General features: G+C 41.8%; 1 protein-coding gene across 1 annotated transcript in view; it reads right to left on the bottom strand.

Moving 5' to 3' along the window:
• LOC124003912 (phosphatase and actin regulator 3-like) overlaps positions 1-19,547 on the bottom strand; it is a 94,009-nt gene that overhangs the window by 17,457 nt on the left and 57,005 nt on the right. Inside the window, exon 8 of the mRNA XM_046312562.1 lies at positions 14,433-14,586. Coding sequence (XP_046168518.1) covers positions 14,433-14,586 — 154 coding nt within the window. The remainder of the gene's footprint in view (positions 1-14,432; positions 14,587-19,547) is intronic.

Below are 19,547 nucleotides of genomic sequence, written 5' to 3'. Positions count from 1 at the left end.
TTAACATCTGCTGACCATGTGACCAATAACATCTGCTAACCATGTGTCCAATAACATCTGCTAACCATGTGTATGTGACCATTAACATCTGCTGACCATGTGACCAATAACATCTGCTAACCATGTGTCCAATAACATCTGCTAACCATGTGTATGTGTCCAATAACATCTGCTAACCACGTGTCCATTAACATCTGCTAACCATGTGTCCAATAACATCTGCTAACCATGTGTATGTGACCAATAACATCTGCTAACCATGTGTATGTGACCAATAACATCTGCTAACCATGTGTATGTGACCAATAACATCTGCTGACCATGTGTCCAATAACACCTGCTGACCATGTGACCATTAACATCTGCTAACCATGTGACCAATAACATATGCTAACCATGTGTATATGACCAATAACATCTGCTAACCATGTGTATGTGACCATTAACATCTGCTGACCATGTGACCAATAACATCTGCTAACCATGTGTGACCAATAACATCTGCTAACCATGTGTATGTGACCATTAACATCTGCTGACCATGTGACCAATAACATCTGCTAACCATGTGTCCAATAACATCTGCTAACCATGTGTATGTGTCCAATAACATCTGCTAACCATGTGTCCATTAACATCTGCTAACCATGTGTCCAATAACATCTGCTAACCATGTGTATGTGACCAATAACATCTGCTAACCATGTGTATGTGACCAATAACATCTGCTAACCATGTGTATGTGACCAATAACATCTGCTGACCATGTGTCCAATAACACCTGCTGACCATGTGACCATTAACATCTGCTAACCATGTGACCAATAACATATGCTAACCATGTGTATGTGACCAATAACATCTGCTAACCATGTGGCCAATAACATCTGCTAACCATGTCCAATAACATATGCTAACCATGTGAATGTGACCAATAACATCTGCTGACCATGTGACCAAAACATGTGAATGTGACCAATAACATCTGCTGACCATGTGACCATTAACATCTGCTAACCATGTGAATGTGACCAATAACATCTGCTAACCATGTTACCAATAACATCTGCTAACCATGTGTATGTGACCAATAACATCTGCTAACCATGTGTATGTGACCAATAACATCTGCTAACCATGTGTATGTGACCAATAACATCTGCTAACCATGTGTATGTGACCAATAACATCTGCTAACCATGTGTATGTGACCAATAACATCTGCTAACCATGTGTATGTGACCAATAACATCTGCTAACCATGTGTATGTGACCAATAACATCTGCTAACCATGTGTATGTGACCAATAACATCTGCTGACCATGTGTATGTGACCAACAACATCCGCTAACCATGTGTATGTGACCAATAAAATGTGATACCACTACTATAACCAGTCACTACCACCACTATAACCAGTCACTACCACTACTATAACCAGTCACTACCACTACTATAACCAGTCACTACCACTACTATAACCAGTCACTACCACTACTATAACCAGTCACTACCACTACTATAACCAGTCACTACCACTACTATAACTATAACCAGTCACTCCCACTAGTCTAACCAGTCACTACCACTACTATAACCAGTCACTACCACTACTATAACCAGTCACTACCACTACTATAACCAGTCACTACCACTACTATAACCAGTCACTACCACTACTATAACCAGTCACTACCACTACTATAACTATAACCAGTCACTACCACTACTATAACCAGTCACTACCACTACTATAACCAGTCACTACCACTACTATAACTATAACCAGTCACTACCATTACTATAACCAGTCACTACCACTACTACAACCAGTCACTACCACTACTATAACCAGTCACTACCACTACTACAACCAGTCACTACCACTACTACAACCAGTCACTACCACTACTACAACCAGTCACTACCACTACTATAACCAGTCACTACCACTACTATAACCAGTCACTACCACTACTATAACTATAACCAGTCACTCCCACTAGTCTAACCAGTCACTACCACTACTATAACCAGTCACTACCACTACTATAACCAGTCACTACCACTACTATAACCAGTCACTACCACTACTATAACCAGTCACTACCACTACTATAACTATAACCAGTCACTCCCACTAGTCTAACCAGTCACTACCACTACTATAACCAGTCACTACCACTACTATAACCAGTCACTACCACCACTATAACCAGTCACTACCACTACTACAACCAGTCACTACCATTACTATAACCAGGCACTACCATTACTACTGTAGTCACTACCACTACTATAACCAGTCACTACCACTACTATAACTATAACCAGACACTACCACTACTATAACCAGTCTCTACCACTACTATAACTATAACGAGTCACTACCACTACTATAACCAGTCACTACCACTACTATAACCAGTCACTACCACTACTATAACCAGTCACTACCACTACTATAACCAGTCACTACAACTAGTATAACCAGTCACTACCACTACTATAACCAGTCACTACCACTATAACTATAACCAGTCACTACCACTATAACTATAACCAGTCACTACCACTACTATAACCAGTCACTACCACTACTATAACGAGTCACTACCACTACTATAACCAGTCACTACCACTACTATAACCAGTCACTAACCAGTCACTACCACTACTATAACCAGTCACTACCACTACTATAAACCAGTCACTACCACTACTATAACCAGTCACTACCACTACTATAACCAGTCACTACCACCTATAACCAGTCACTACCACTACTATAACCAGTCACTACCACTACTATAACCAGTCACTACCACTACTATAACCAGTCACTACCACTACTATAACTATAACCAGTCACTACCACTACTATAACTATAACCAGTCACTACCACTATAACTATAACCAGTCACTACCACTACTATAACCAGTCACTACCACTACTATAACCAGTCACTACCACTACTATAACCAGTCACTACCACTACTATAACCAGTCACTACCACTACTATAACCAGTTACTACCACTACTATAACCAGTCACTACCACTACTATAACCAGTCACTACCACCACTATAACCAGTCACTACCACTACTATAACCAGTCACTACCACTACTATAACCAGTCACTACCACTACTATAACCAGTCACTACCACTACTATAACTATAACCAGTCACTACCACTACTATAACTATAACCAGTCACTACCACTACTATAACTATAACCAGTCCCTACCACTATAACTATAACCAGTCACTACCACTATAACTAAAACCAGTCACTACCACTACTATAACCAGTCACTACCACTACTATAACTATAACCAGTCACTACCACTACTATAACCAGTCACTAACATTACTAATTTAGTCACTACCACTACTATAACTATAACCAGTCACTACCACTACTATAACCAGTCACTAACATTACTAATTTAGTCACTACCACTACTATAACTTATTTCACAACCATAAATACTTTAAATCAAGCAAGCAAGCATACCACATTTTCTACAGGAAAAGTATTGTTGTAGTTATAGATAAAAATACAGACTGAACAAAAACATAAATGAAACATGCTGTTTCCATGTTTTATTAGTTGAAATAAAAGATCACAGAAATGTTCAATATGCACAAAAAGTCTCAAATTTTGTGCACAAATTAATTTACATCCCTGTTACTGAGCATTTCTCCTTTGCCAAGATAATCCATCCATCTGACAGGTGTGGAATATCTAGAAGCTGATTGAACAGCATGATCATTACACAGGTGCACCTTGTGCTGGGGACAATAAAAGTCTATTAGAAAATGTGAAGTTGTGTCACACTACACAATGCCACAGATGTCTCAAGTTATGAGGGAGTTATGAGGAATGCCCACCAGAGCTGTTGCCAGAGAATTTTGTTAATTTCTCTACCAAAAGTCGCCTCCAACATCATTTTAGAGAACTTGACGGTACGTGCAAAAGACCTTACAACCGCAGACCACGTGTAACCACACCAGGCCAGGACCACCACATCCGGCTTATTCAACTGCGGGATCATCTGAGACCAGCCACCCGGACAGCTGATGAAACTGTGGGTTTGAACAACCAATGAATTTCTGTACAAACTGTCAGAAGCTCATCTGCGTGCACGTCATCCTCACCAAGGTCTTAACCTGACTGCAGTTTGGCATTGTAACCAACTTCAATTAACAAATGCTCCTTCTATGGGCAATGGCACGCTGGAGAAGTGTGCTCTTCACGGATGAATTTGTTTTCAACTGCACCAGGCAGATGGCAAACAGCGTGTGTGGCGTCGTGTGGGCGAGTGGAGTACCCCATGGTGGAGGTGGGGTTATGGGAATAACCCATGGACAATGAACACAATTGCATTTCATCAATGGGAATTTCAAAACAGTACCTCAAAAAAATGCTCCTCCTCACCTCGACCCCCCCTCAAACTAGCCACTTTAACTATGCCACTTTGTTTACATACTCATATGTATATACTGTACTCGATATCATCTACTGTTTCTTGCCTATGCTGATCTGTACCATCACTCATTCATATATCTTTATGTACAAATTCTTTATCCCCTTACACTGTGTATAAGACAGTAGTTTTGGAATTGTTAGTTAGATTACTTGTTGGTTATTACTGCATTGTCGGAACTAGAAGCACAAGCATTTCGCTACACTCGCATTAACATCTGCTGACCATGTGTATGTGACAAATACAATTAGATTTGATTTGATTTGCAGCCCTGTTGATGAGAATGGGGGTGTGCTCAGTCCACTTTTTCCTGAAGTCCACAATTATCTCCTTTGAGATGATTGTGGATTGAGATTGCATCATCTGTGGATCTGTTGGGATGGTATGCGAATTGGAGTGGGTGTAGGGTTTCCGGGATGATGGTGTTGATGTGAGCCATGACCAGCGTTTCAAAGCACTTCATGGCTACGGACGTGAGTGCTACGCGGTGGTAGTCATTTAGGCAGGTTACACTTTCTTGGCCACAGGGACTATGGTAGTCTGCTTGAAACAGGTTGGTATTACAGGTCAGGGAGGAATTGAAAATGTCAGTGAAGTCACGTGCCAGTTGGTCGGCACATGCTCTGAGTACACGTCCTGGTAATTAATCTGTCCCGCAGCCTTGGGATTGTTGACCTGTCTAAAGGCTTGCTCACATCGGCTAAGGAGAGCATGATCACACAGTCTTCCGGAACAGCTGGTGCTCTCATGCATGCTTGAGTGTTGCTTGCCTCGAAGCGTGCGCAAAAGGCATTTAACTTGTCTGGTAGGTTCGCATCACTGGGCAGCTCACGGCTGGGTTTCCCTTTGTAGTCCGTAATAGTTTTCAAGCCCTGCCACATCCGACGAGCGTCAGAGCTGGTGTTGTAGGATTCAATCTTAGTTCTGTATTGGTGCTTTGCCTGTTTGATGGTTAGTCTGAGGGCATAGCGGGATTTCTCATAAGCATCCAGATTTGTGTCCAGCTCCTTGAAAACAGCAGCACTAGTCTTTATCTCAGTGCGGATGTTGCCTGTAATCCATGGCTTCTTGTTGGGATATGTGCGTACGGTCACTGTGGGACGACGTCGTCGATGCACTTATTGATTAAGTCAGTGACTGATGTGCTATACTCCTCAATGCCATTGGATGAATCCAAGAACATATTCCAGTCTGTGATGCAACACAGTCCTGTAGCGTTGCATCCGGGTCATCTGATCACTTCCGTATTGAGTGAGTCAATGCATTGGTTTACGCTTGTAAGCAGGAATCAGGACGATAGAATTGTGGTCAGGTTTGTCAAATGGAGGGCAAGGGAGAGCTTTGTATCCATCTCTGTGTGTTGAGTAAAGGTGGTCTAGAGTTGTTTTTCCTCTGTCTGCACATGTGACATGCTGGAAGAAATGATGTAATAAAACGGATTTAAGTTTCCCTGCATTAAAGTCCCCGGCCACTAGGAGCGCCACCTGGATGAGCATTTTCTTGTTTTCTTATGGCAGCTGAGTGCATTAGAGTTGGTTGAGTGAATTCATAGTGCCAGCATCAGTTTGTGGTGGTAAATAGACGGCTACGTAAAATATGGATGAAAACTGTCTGTGTAGATAGAGTACTTCATGAAAACTGTCTGTGTAGATAGAGTACTTCATGAAAACTGTCTGTGTAGATAGAGTACTTCATGAAAACTGTCTGTGTAGATAGAGTACCTCATGAAAACTGTCTGTGTAGATAGAGTACCTCATGAAAACTACCTCAGGCGAGCATCGATGATACTTTAATATTATACATCTTCTGCCGATCTACCATTCCAGTGTTTAATTGCTATATTGTAATTACTTCGCCACCATGGCCTATTTATTTCCTTAACTTACCTCATTTGCACTCACTGTATATAGACTTTTTGTTTTCTTTTGTTCTACTGTATTATTGACTGTATGTTTGTTTATTCCATGTTTAACTCTGTGTTGTTGTATGTGTCGAATTGCTACGCTTTATCTTGGCCAGATCGCAGTTGCAAATGAGAACTTGTTCTCAACTAGCCTACCTGGTTAAATAAAGGTGAAATAAAAAATAAAATAAATAATAGACTTAGCGCACCAGCTGTTTTTGACAAATAGACACCCCGACCCGTTTTCCCGACCCGTTTTCCCCGACCCGTTTTCCCCGGCCCGTTTTCCCCGACCCGTTTTCCCCGACCCGTTTTCCCCGACCCGTTTTCTTACCAGACGTAGCTGTTCTGTTCTGCCGATGAACGGAAAACCAACTGTCTGTGTTGAAAAAGTATTCTTCCAGTTCTAGGTGAGTATCCGCTGTTCTGATGTCCAGAAGCTCTTTTCGGTCATAAGAGATGGTAGCAGCAACATTATGTACAAAATAAGTTACAAACAATGCGGAAAAACCCCCCACAAAATAGCAGCCATCCCATCCGGCGCCAATATGATAGAATGTAAATGTAAGATAACGTGACGAGATTCTGAGGTCCACTGTCGTGCCATTCATCCAATGTTTTAGCACGATAATGCACAACCACATTTCACAAGGATCTGCACGGATCTGCACACAATTCTTGGAAGCTGAAAATGTCCTAGTTCTTCCATGGCCTGCATACTCAGACATGTCACCCATTGAGCATGTTCGGGGTGCTCTGTATTGACAAGTATGACAGCATGAGGCAAATGGTGGTCAAACCAGAAACGAACGGATTTCCTAATCCACGCTCCTAACTCTTTTTTTTAAGGTATCAGTGACCAACAGATGCATATCTGTATTCCCAGTCAAGTGAAATCCATAGATTAGGTGCTAACACATTTATTTCAATTGACTGATTTCCTTATTTGAACTGTAACTCTGTAAAATCTTTTAAATTCTTGCGTGTTGCATTTATATTTTGATCCAGTGTAGATAGTAAGGTCTAAACTTAAGGACACTTTGCCAGTCTCACATAGGACACGGTACATAGCCAAATAAGAGAGAGGAGACGGGGAGAGGAGAGGTCTGGTATTACTGAGACACAGCTATAGGAGAGGATACCTCTGGTATTACTGAGACACAGCTATAGGAGAGGATACCTCTGGTATTACTGAGACACAGCTATAGGAGAGGATACCTCTGGTATTACTGAGACACAGCTATAGGAGAGGATACCTCTGGTATTACTGAGACACAGCTATAGGAGAGGATACCTCTGGTATTACTGAGACACAGCTATAGGAGAGGATACCTCTGGTATTACTGAGACACAGCTATAGGAGAGGATACCTCTGGTATTACTGAGACACAGTCAGAGGAGAGGATACCTCTGGTATTACTGAAACACAGCTATAGGAGAGGATACCTCTGGTATTACTGAGACACAGCTATAGGAGAGGATACCTCTGGTATTACTGAGACACAGCTATAGGAGAGGATACCTCTGGTATTACTGAGGGTAGAGATGTAGATCACTGCGGTAACAGCAAGATTCCACAACAAAACAAGAATGAGAGAGTCAATCAGGGAGAAAATACAATCTACCACCCTGCATACCCGCCTCCATCTCCCTCCTTTTCAGCGAGGGGAGGAGAGCAGCGGTGCTGTGACATAGAGGAGACATTGATTAGGGCTGTGTGACATAGAGGAGACATTGATTAGGGCTGTGTGACTTAGAGGAGACATTGATTAGGGCTGTGTGACATAGAGCAGACATTGATTAGGGCTGTGTGATATAGAAGAGACATTGATTAGGGCTGTGTGACAGAGGAGACATTGATTAGGGCTGTGTGATATAGAGGAGACATTGATTAGGGCTGTGTGACATAGAGGAGACATTGATTAGGGCTGTGTGACAGAGGAGACATTGATTAGGGCTGTGTGACAGAGGAGACATTGATTAGGGCTGTGTGATATAGAGGAGACATTGATTGGGGCTGTGTGACATAGAGGAGACATTGATTAGGGCTGTGTGATATAGAGGAGACATTGATTAGGGCTGTGTGATATAGAGGATACATTGATTAGGGCTGTGTGATATAGAGGAGACATTGATTAGGGCTGTGTGATATAGAGGAGACATTGATTAGGGCTGTGTGATATAGAGGAGACATTGATTAGGGCTGTGTGACATAGAGGAGACATTGATTAGGGCTGTGTGATATAGAGGAGACATTGATTAGGGCTGTGTGATATAGAGGAGACATTGATTAGGGCTGTGTGATATAGAGGAGACATTGATTAGGGCTGTGTGACATAGAGGAGACATTGATTAGGGCTGTGTGACATAGAGGAGACATTGATTAGGGCTGTGTGATATAGAGGAGACATTGATTAGGGCTGTGTGATATAGAGGAGACATTGATTAGGGCTGTGTGACATAGAGGAGACATTGATTAGGGCTGTGTGATATAGAGGAGACATTGATTAGGGCTGTGTGATATAGAGGAGACATTGATTAGGGCTGTGTGATATAGAGGAGACATTGATTAGGGCTGTGTGATATAGAGGAGACATTGATTAGGGCTGTGTGATATAGAGGAGACATTGATTAGGGCTGTGTGACATAGAGGAGACATTGATTAGGGCTGTGTGATATAGAGGAGACATTGATTAGGGCTGTGTGACATAGAGGAGACATTGATTAGGGCTGTGTGACATAGAGGAGACATTGATTAGGGCTGTGTGATATAGAGGAGACATTGATTAGGGCTGTGTGATATAGAGGAGACATTGATTAGGGCTGTGTGATATAGAGGAGACATTGATTAGGGCTGTGTGATATAGAGGAGACATTGATTAGGGCTGTGTGATATAGAGGAGACATTGATTAGGGCTGTGTGATATAGAGGAGACATTGATTAGGGCTGTGTGACATAGAGGAGACATTGATTAGGGCTGTGTGACATAGAGGAGACATTGATTAGGGCTGTGTGATATAGAGGAGACATTGATTAGGGCTGTGTGATATAGAGGAGACATTGATTAGGGCTGTGTGACATAGAGGAGACATTGATTAGGGCTGTGTGACATAGAGGAGACATTGATTAGGGCTGTGTGATATAGAGGAGACATTGATTAGGGCTGTGTGATATAGAGGAGACATTGATTAGGGCTGTGTGACATAGAGGAGACATTGATTAGGGCTGTGTGACATAGAGGAGACATTGATTAGGGCTGTGTGATATAGAGGAGACATTGATTAGGGCTGTGTGATATAGAGGAGACATTGATTAGGGCTGTGTGACATAGAGGAGACATTGATTAGGGCTGTGTGATATAGAGGAGACATTGATTAGGGCTGTGTGACAGAGGAGACATTGATTAGGGCTGTGTGATATAGAGGAGACATTGATTAGGGCTGTGTGCCGCAGTATTTCAGCTGAGCTGACATCTACAAAGCTATATATAGCACACCAGGATTCCCTTCCCCTCTTCACTTCTCCCCTTGTCTCTGCAATACACTAAACTGTATTCCCCAGCCATACAGATGTTCTAACAGCATAGCAGATACAAAATACTGACATCTCCCAGGTGATGACGAGGACGCATGACATTTATCATGTCAATTTAATGCAGTCAAATATTTTTCCCCAGGTGATTTTGAACCAGACGAGTGTGGCTGACTGCATCTGTACACACACACACACACACACACACACACACACACACACACACACACACACACACACACACACACACACACACACACACACACACACACACACACACACACACACACACACACACACACACACACACACACACACACACACACACACACACACACACACACACACACACACACACACTAATGGTTTTGACTAGAGGTTATTGTTTTTTATGGAAGGGTTTTGACAGGAGTTCCAGGTAGGTTGTGCCTACTAGAGAAAATATTGATTTCTCCTTTTTGTTTGGAAGGGAATGAGTCGTCTCATCTGTCAAGTCTACACCAATAAAAAGGACTCATGTAAAGGTCAGGACATAAACCCTTAAAACATTGGAAATAACTTCAAAACAACTTCATTATTTTGCGTGGGTTGTATTACCAACATAAATGATCACACACATAATAATATAACAAACAACGAGCTCTGGTTTCTCAAGAAAAGTCTGTACCCCGGTAAAGGAGTTCAGTGGACTCAAGTGACCTTAGTCACGCAATGTTTGTCCATTCATGAAGAGGAGCATAAACCCAGTCTCAATCACACAATCAAAATATCAAACTCTTTTACAACACAACCATAAAGAGTATCAAATCTCAATAAATCTTCAACTACAACTGACCACATAACTCATCAAGGTACAGATCATACTAAAACAAATTAAATACCATATGCAAAATATATGTAGTCAATCGGTCAGTCAGACAATCCATTCCGCCAACAAATCTCCAGCAAGAAAGGCCCCGAAGAACCAGCAGAGACTAACAGATGTGTAATCCAAAAGGAAGCAATGAGTGGATCCGATGCTGGTTAAACTTGAGACAAGGCTACAAAGCAGACTTTTAAATACAACAAAACAAACGGAGTAAAGACGCTTCGGAACTGAGGGTTGAACACTTCCTCTTTCGCACCACCATCACAACCCCCTTTTGTGCAGCTGATGCTGGCCATTTAATTGGGAATTAAAGAGGAAGTGCCCTATTGGAAGGAGAAGCACTGAGACGGATCAGACAAATTCCGGGCCATCACACACCCCTTCCCCTGGAAAAAGCCAACCATTGCCCTGGAAGGCACATCATAGTCGCGGAAACCGAGAAAAGTCTCCTCACTTTCCTCTTCAAACATATCCAGGACCTTGTGGCGCTCCCGCTCCTCAGCTGAGGGGTCACAGGCCTTAAGGCGTGAGACTTCTGGGTCTGGGAATCCGGGGAAAAGTCTCCTCACTTTCCTCTTCAAACATATCCAGGACCTTGTGGCGCTCAATTTCCTCCAATTCCTCAGCCGAGGGATAACAGGCCTTAAGGCGTGAGACATCGTGCATATCTTCACCTGTGTCCTCTTTCACCACTCGGTAGTTCAGAGGGCCCATCTGCTCCACAATCCTATATGGTCCTTGCCATTTAGGAGCGAGCTTGGCCGAGAAGAATTGTTCAGCTTTTGAGTAAGGATGAGAGCGAAGTCACACCCGATCACTAACCTGGAACTGCATGTCTCGTCTGTTCTTAGAATTTCTCTTCTGCTTGAGTCGAGCCTGGATCATGTTCTTTGAGACAAGAGCTCTCAAGTCATGGAGATTGACTACCTGATCATAGCATGCAGAGTCTGGAGTAACCTCCTGGGGCTGTAGCACCATATCCAAGGGTCCTCCGAGGGGATGACTCAGGTTCAGCTCTGCGGAGGTGACTCCAGTGGACTAATGCACAGCAAAATTCAGGGCAAATCAAAACGTGAAGGTGCTTGTCCCAGTGTTTGTGCCGGGTCCCTACATCCGAAGCAACCATTGTCTTCAAGGTTCGATTAACCCTCTCGGTGAGGTTGGTTTGTGGGTGATAGGCTGTGGTCAACTTATGTCTCAGGTTCCATCTTTGGCAGGTCTCCTCAAAGAGATCAGATACTAATTGGGAACCTCGGTCAGACAGGATGTAATCAGGCACTCCAGCGAGTCAGGATCTATTTTGTGAGGATGTTAAAACCTCTTAAGCCCACCCGACACGCAGGCGTCCCATCTAGCCATCAGGAAATGCAAATGCGCCACGCCAAATGCTAATAGCACTCGTTAAAACTCAAACGTTCATTAAAACACACATGCAGGGTACTGAATTAAAGCTACACTCGTTGTGAATCCAGCCAACAAGTCAGATTTTTAAAATGCTTTTCGGTGAAAGCATGAGAAGCTATTATGTGATAGCATGCAACACTCCGAAATACCTGAAGGGGACGTAAACAAAATAATTAGCATAGCCGGCCCTACACAAAACGCAGAAATAAAATATAAAACATTCATTACCTTTGACGAGCTTCTTTGTTGGCACTCCTATATGTCCCATAAACATCACTATTGGGTATTTTTTCGATTAAATCGGTCCATATATACCCAAAATATCGATCTATGAAAAGTGTGTGATCCAGAAAAAAACACCGTTTTAAAACGCAACGTCATTTTTTTAAATTAAAAAAGTCGATGATAAACTTTCACAAAACACTTCGAGATACTTTTGTAATCCAACTTTAGGTATTAGTAAACTTTAATAATCTATCAAATTGATCACGGGGCGATGTGTATTCAATAGCTCCACGTCTTGAACTCGTGGTCGAAAATTTCTCCTCCAAAACATCCTGTCGGAGACCGGAAGGAATGGGGTCTGTCTTCCTCGTTTGACCAATGAACAACCTCCAGGAAATTGCCAAGACTGGTGACATCGTGTGGAAGCTGTAGGACTTGTAATCTCGGCGCCATCTAATTTGCTGTGCCATAGACAATACATGCAAGTGGCGCATTGATATTTTTTCCACTTTGGTGATCAGTATTCCTTGGGCTTTTCGACGAAACACACGTTCTGTTATAGTCACAGCCGTGATTTAACCAGTTTTAGAAACGTCAGAGTGTTTTCTATCCACACATACTAACCATATGCATATACTATATTCCTGGCATGAGTAGCAGGACGCTGAAATGTTGCGCGATTTTTAACAGAATGTTCGAAAAAGTAAGCCCTAAGCTTAAGTGGTTTTAAAGACGGTCCTCGCTGTGGCCTGACGAAGGGCAAAGAGCTCCACCCGCTTGGAATAGTAATCAACAAAAACAAGCATGTACACATTCTGATTGGCGCTTCTAGGAAACGGACCCATCAAATCCACTCCTAACATTTCCCAAGGTCGGGTAACCACAGGTTGCGGCAACTTGCCAGCAGGCTTTCTACCTTCTGGTTTGTACATTTGACAAACCTGACAGTTGTGTGACTTCACATCCATGCTCAGATGTGGCCAGTACAGTAATGCTTGCAACCTCTTGTAGGTTTTGAACCTGCCCAAATGACCAGCTAATGGTTCTTCATGGAAGTGTTGCAGCAGTTGAAGGCGTAGAGGTTCATGTATGTACATTTGGTAGAGTGTTCTGTAGTTGTACAAATCAGTACACTTTGTCTTCAATGTTGGTCAGCTTGGTGGTAGGATTTGACCATCTTTTCAATTCAATTCAATTCAATTCAAGGGCTTTATTGGCATGGGAAACATGTGTTAACATTGCCAAAGCAAGTGAGGTTGATAATATATAAAGTCAAATAAACAATAAAAATGAACAGTAAACATTACACATACAGAAGTTTCAAAACACACAGTGTCTATCTTCCAGGAAAGTCTGGTACAAAGCCTGTACTTCTGTACTTCTGGATCATCCTGTTGGGCTTCCATATGGCCTCATCAGAGTTTTGAGTTTTGAGTGAGTCTCGACTGCTAGACAGGACAGTAGCACATGTTGATTATTATTATTTAAATGATGTTAATATTGTAAATCTCATTACATTACATTACATTTAAGTCATTTAGCAGACGCTCTTATCCAGAGCGACTTACAAATTGGTGCATTCACCTTATGACATCCAGTGGAACAGTCACTTTACAATAGTGCATCTAAAACTTAAGGGGGGGGGGAGAGGGATTACTTATCCTATCCTAGGTATTCCTTAAAGAGGTGGGGTTTCAGGTGTCTCCGAATCTCCAAAGTAAGCTTTGACAGTATGTGTACATTATTGCTTTATGCCAATAAAGCAAACTGAATAGAGAGAGAGAGAGAGAGAGAGAGAGAGAGAGAGAGAGACTCTAGGTCACACTGTGTGTGTAAATAACTCACTTGGCCATGTGATAGATAGATAGATAGATAGATAGATAGATAGATAGATAGATAGATAGATAGATAGATAGATAGATAGATAGATAGATAGATAGATAGATAGATAGATAGATAGATAGATAGATAGATAGATAGATAGATAGATAGATGACTCACTTGGCCAGCTTGGTCTCTATGTGCTGTCGTGTCTCCTGTCTCTCCAGGTCTGAGCGAACAGGGAAGATGTTTCTGTCCTCCAGCTCCTGTTGACTGGGCCGGTTACGAAGCTTCACCGTTAACAACTCCTTACGCATCCGCCGCGGCAGGGTGCCTACATATACACACACACACACACACACACACACACACACACACACACACACACACACACACACACACACACACACACACACACACACACACACACACACACACACACACACACACACTGTAACTCTATTGATAAAGACAGTAAGTATCGGGGCTGGGTGCCCGTCAGTGTTATAACCAGTTATAACCATTTATTACCCATTATTACCACAGTAAGTACCGGGGCAGGGTGCCTGTCGGTGTTATAACCAGTTATAACCATTTATTACCCATTATTACCACAGTAAGTACCGGGGCAGGGTGTCTGTCGGTGTTATAACCAGTTATAACCATTTATTACCCATTATTACCACAGAAAGTACCGGGGAAGGGTGCCTGTCGGTGTTATAACCAGTTATAACCATTTATTACCCATTATTACCACAGTAAGTACCGGGGCAGGGTGCCTGTCGGTGTTATAACCAGTTATAACCATTTATTACTACAGTAAGTACAGGGGCAGGGTGCCTGTCGGTGTTATAACCAGTTATAACCATTTATTACCCATTATTACCACAGTAAGTACCGGGGCAGGGTGCCTGTCGGTGTTATAACCAGTTATAACCATTTATTACCCATTATTACCACAGTAAGTACCGGGGCAGGGTGCCTGTCGGTGTTATAACCAGTTATAACCATTTATTACCCATTATTACCACAGTAAGTACCGGGGCAGGGTGCCTGTCGGTGTTATAACCAGTTATAACCATTTATTGCCCATTATTACCACAGTAACTACCGGGGCAGGGTGCCTGTCGGTGTTATAACCAGTTATAACGATTTATTACCCATTATTACCACAGTAAGTACCGGGGCAGGGTGCCTGTCGGTGTTATAACCAGTTATAACCATTTATTACCCATTATTACCACAGTAAGTACCGGGGCAGGGTGCCTGTCGGTGTTATAACCAGTTATAACCATTTATTACCCATTATTACCACAGTAAGTACCGGGGCAGGGTGCCTGTCGGTGTTATAACCAGTTATAACCATTTATTACCCCTTATTACCACAGTAAGTACCGGGGCAGGGTGCCTGTCGGTGTTATAACCAGTTATAACCATTTATTACCCATTATTACGACAGTAAGTACCGGGGCAGGGTGCCTGTCGGTGTTATAACCAGTTATAACCATTTATTACCCATTATTACCACAGTAAGTACCGGGGCAGGGTGCCTGTCGGTGTTATAACCAGTTATAACCATTTATTACCCATTATTACCACAGTAAGTACCGGGGCAGGGTGCCTGTCGGTGTTATAACCAGTTATAACCATTTATTACCCATTATTACCACAGCAAGTGTCAGAACCATTATTCCAGCAGTCTGAGCTAACATAAGGTCTTTTAAACGTCTAGGGGATTGCTGTTAGCATGAGGTTGTAAGTAACAAGAACATTTCCCAGGACATAGACATATCTGATATTGGCAGAAAGTTTAATTCTTGTTAATCTAACTGCACTGTCCAATTACAGTGAAAGAATATGCTATTGCTTGAGACGAGTTATTATTAAAACTTATTAGGGCAGTCTTGATACAAAAATACAAAAATGTTGAGCGGAAATGCAATGGTTCATTGGATCAGTCTTAAACGTTGCACACACACACAAAATCTAAATTGCACATGAATTGAAATAATACATTATGGCCTTTCTCTTGCATATCAAAGATGATAGTACAAAAAAATACAAAAGAACGCCTGTTTTTTTACAGATCTATTGTCCAGATCTACCAGATCTATTGTCCAGATCTACCAGATCTATTGTCCAGATCTACCAGATCTATTGTTATGTTCTACTACATTCCTTTCACATTTACACAAACTTCAAAATGTTTCCTTTCAAATGGTACCAAGAATATGCATAATCGTTGCCAAATGTGCTTCATTTAAAGGTAAAATAATGGTTAAAATCCTGGGTAAAATCAAATCAAATCAAATGTATTTATATAGCCTTTCTTACATCAGCTGATATCTCAAAGTAATGTTCTAAAAACCAGCCTAAAAACCCAAACAGCAAGCAATGCAGGTGTAGAAGCACGATGGCTAGGAAAAACTCCCTAGAAAGGCCAAAACCTAGGAAGAAACCTAGAGAGGAACCAGGCTATGAGGGGTGGCCAGTCCTCTTCTGGCTGTGCCGGGTGGAGATTATAACAGAACATGGCCAAGATGTTCAAATGTTCATAAATGACCAGCATGGTCAAATAATAATAATCACAGTAGTTGTCGAGGGTGCTGCAAGTCAGCACCTCAGGAGTAAATGTCAGTTGGCTTTTCATAGCAGATCATTAAGAGTACCTCTACCACTCCTGCTGTATCTAGAGACAGAGACAGCAGGTCTGGGACAGGTAGTATGTCCGGTGAACAGGTCAGGATTCCATAGCCACAGGCAGAACAGTTGAAACTGGAACAGCAGCACGCCCGGGTGGACTGGGGACAGCAAGGAGCCATCATGTCAGGTAGTCTTGAGGCATGGTCCTAGGGCTCAGGTCAGATGAAACTGGAGCAGCAGCACACCCAGGTGGACTGGGGACAGCAAGGAGCCATCATGCCAGGTAGTCTTGAGGCATGGTCCTAGGGCTCAGGTCCTCAGAGAGAAAGAGACTTGCTGGGACCAAAATTGGCATAATGACCAGTTACCGAAGGAAATTTCAGAACGGCGTGAAGTCCTGTATCCCATTTTATCCCATTTTCAAGGAAAATAGATTAAAAGGGAAACGAGTAACTCTCGTCGTCAATAAACGATATATTGATAACCAGTTGTTCAGAGACACAAAGACTACTCCATGGTTATTTTAAACAGCCAGTTGTTCAGAGACACAAAGACTACTCCATGGTTATTTTAAACAGCCAGTTGTTCAGAGACACAGACTACTCCATGGTTATTTTAAACAGCCAGTTGTTCAGAGACACAGACTACTCCATGGTTATTTTAAACAGCCAGTTGTTCAGAGACACAGACTACTCCATGGTTATTTTAAACAGCCAGTTGTTCAGAGACACAAAGACTACTCCATGGTTATTTTAAACAGCCAGTTGTTCAGAGACACAAAGACTACTCCATGGTTATTTTAAACAGCCAGTTGTTCAGAGACACAAAGACTACTCCATGGTTATTTTAAACAGCCAGTTGTTCAGAGACACAAAGACTACTCCATGGTTATTTTAAACAGCCAGTTGTTCAGAGACACAAAGACTACTCCATGGTTATTTTAAACAGCCAGTTGTTCAGAGACACAAAGACTACTCCATGGTTATTTTAAACAGCCAGTTGTTCAGAGACACAGACTACTCCATGGTTATTTTAAACAGCCAGTTGTTCAGAGACACAAAGACTACTCCATGGTTATTTTAAACAGCCAGTTGTTCAGAGACACAAAGACTACTCCATGGCTATTTTAAACAGCCAGTTGTTCAGAGACACAAAGACGACTCCATGGCTATTTTAAAAATGACCAAGTTCTTATAGACCAGGAAAATAATGAAACACAATTCTAGCCCGGTTATGGACTGTAACAATACAATAAAACATATGGCTTTTCTATTTATCTTCACATATAACTAACTGGAACACAAAACCACTAATTCAACATGGTGAAGATAAAAACTCAGTAAACAGAAGGCACAGTATGTGTGGATGGTGTGGTGTGTGTTTTTTTATGTTTGGAAAAGTGTTGCGTTGAGTGAGAAAGGAAATGGTTGCATATCCCAGAACCAATGTATTATTGTGAGCGGGGGTGTGAGAGGGTTTCAATGTTGTTCAGATGATGGATATACTTTTTATAATGACTTATACGTCTTATTTATTGTCCTATCATAGTGGAACAGTGTTTTAAAATAAATTATACATTTGATTAATTTATTGTTCTATCATGGGGAACTACATTTTTAAAATATACTATATTTAAAATGTATTTATTTATGGTCCTATATTGATGGTACGGTCCACAGCCCTATACCCTAGACACCCACCTGAACGACCCAGATACTGAGGAGAAGTCCTAATGTAATGGTACGGTCCACAAACCTATACCATAGACACCCACCTGAACGACCCAGATACTGAGGAGAAGTCCCTAACTGTTTCATGGGCCTGCTATAAGCAGTCTGTATGCAGCCAAAATGCAGTCAGAGACCTAGAGCAGCACTGCCCCCTCAAGATTCTGAGCCTGCTTGGCAGAGTTGGTCCTGCCACTCCTATATAAATGGTAGATTATCAGACACGGAACAAGAAGGTCTGATATCAGTATTACTGAAACAGGACCCAAGTGGTATATAGAAAGATCCAGTCCATTTAAAAAATTGGAGACCTCTTACACTTCACTCCTAGCAAAATGCTTGGCCCATAGAATTTAAAAAGTATTGTCAGATATTATTCATCCTAATCAGACAGGTTATTTACATGGACGATACATTGGAGAAAATATAAGACAAGTACTGGAAACAATAGAATACTATGAAATATCGGGGACACCAGGCCTGGTTTTCATAGCTGCTTTTGAAAAGGCTTTTGATAAAGTACGACTGGAGAGTATATATAAATGCCTAGAATATTTTAATTTTGGGCAATCTCTTATAAAATTGGTTAAAGTTATGTATAGTAACCCTAGGTGTAAAATAGTAAATAATGCCTACATCTCAGAAAGTTTTAAACTATCTAGAGGAGTAAAACAAGGTTGTTTTTTTATTTCACCTTTATTTAACCAGGTAGGCTAGTTGAGAACACCTTTATTTAACCAGGTAGGCTAGTTGAGAACACCTTTATTTAACCAGGTAAGCTAGTTGAGAACACCTTTATTTAACCAGGTAGGCTAGTTGAGAACAAGTTCTCATTTGCAACTGTGACCTGGCCAAGATAAAGCATAGCAGTGTGAACAGACAACAACACAGAGTTACACATGGAGTAAACAATTAACAAGTCAAT

Source organism: Oncorhynchus gorbuscha, linkage group LG18, assembly GCF_021184085.1.
Source record: "Oncorhynchus gorbuscha isolate QuinsamMale2020 ecotype Even-year linkage group LG18, OgorEven_v1.0, whole genome shotgun sequence".
Taxonomy (NCBI): Eukaryota; Metazoa; Chordata; class Actinopteri; order Salmoniformes; family Salmonidae; genus Oncorhynchus; species Oncorhynchus gorbuscha.
This window is presented reverse-complemented; position numbering and strand designations above follow the sequence as displayed.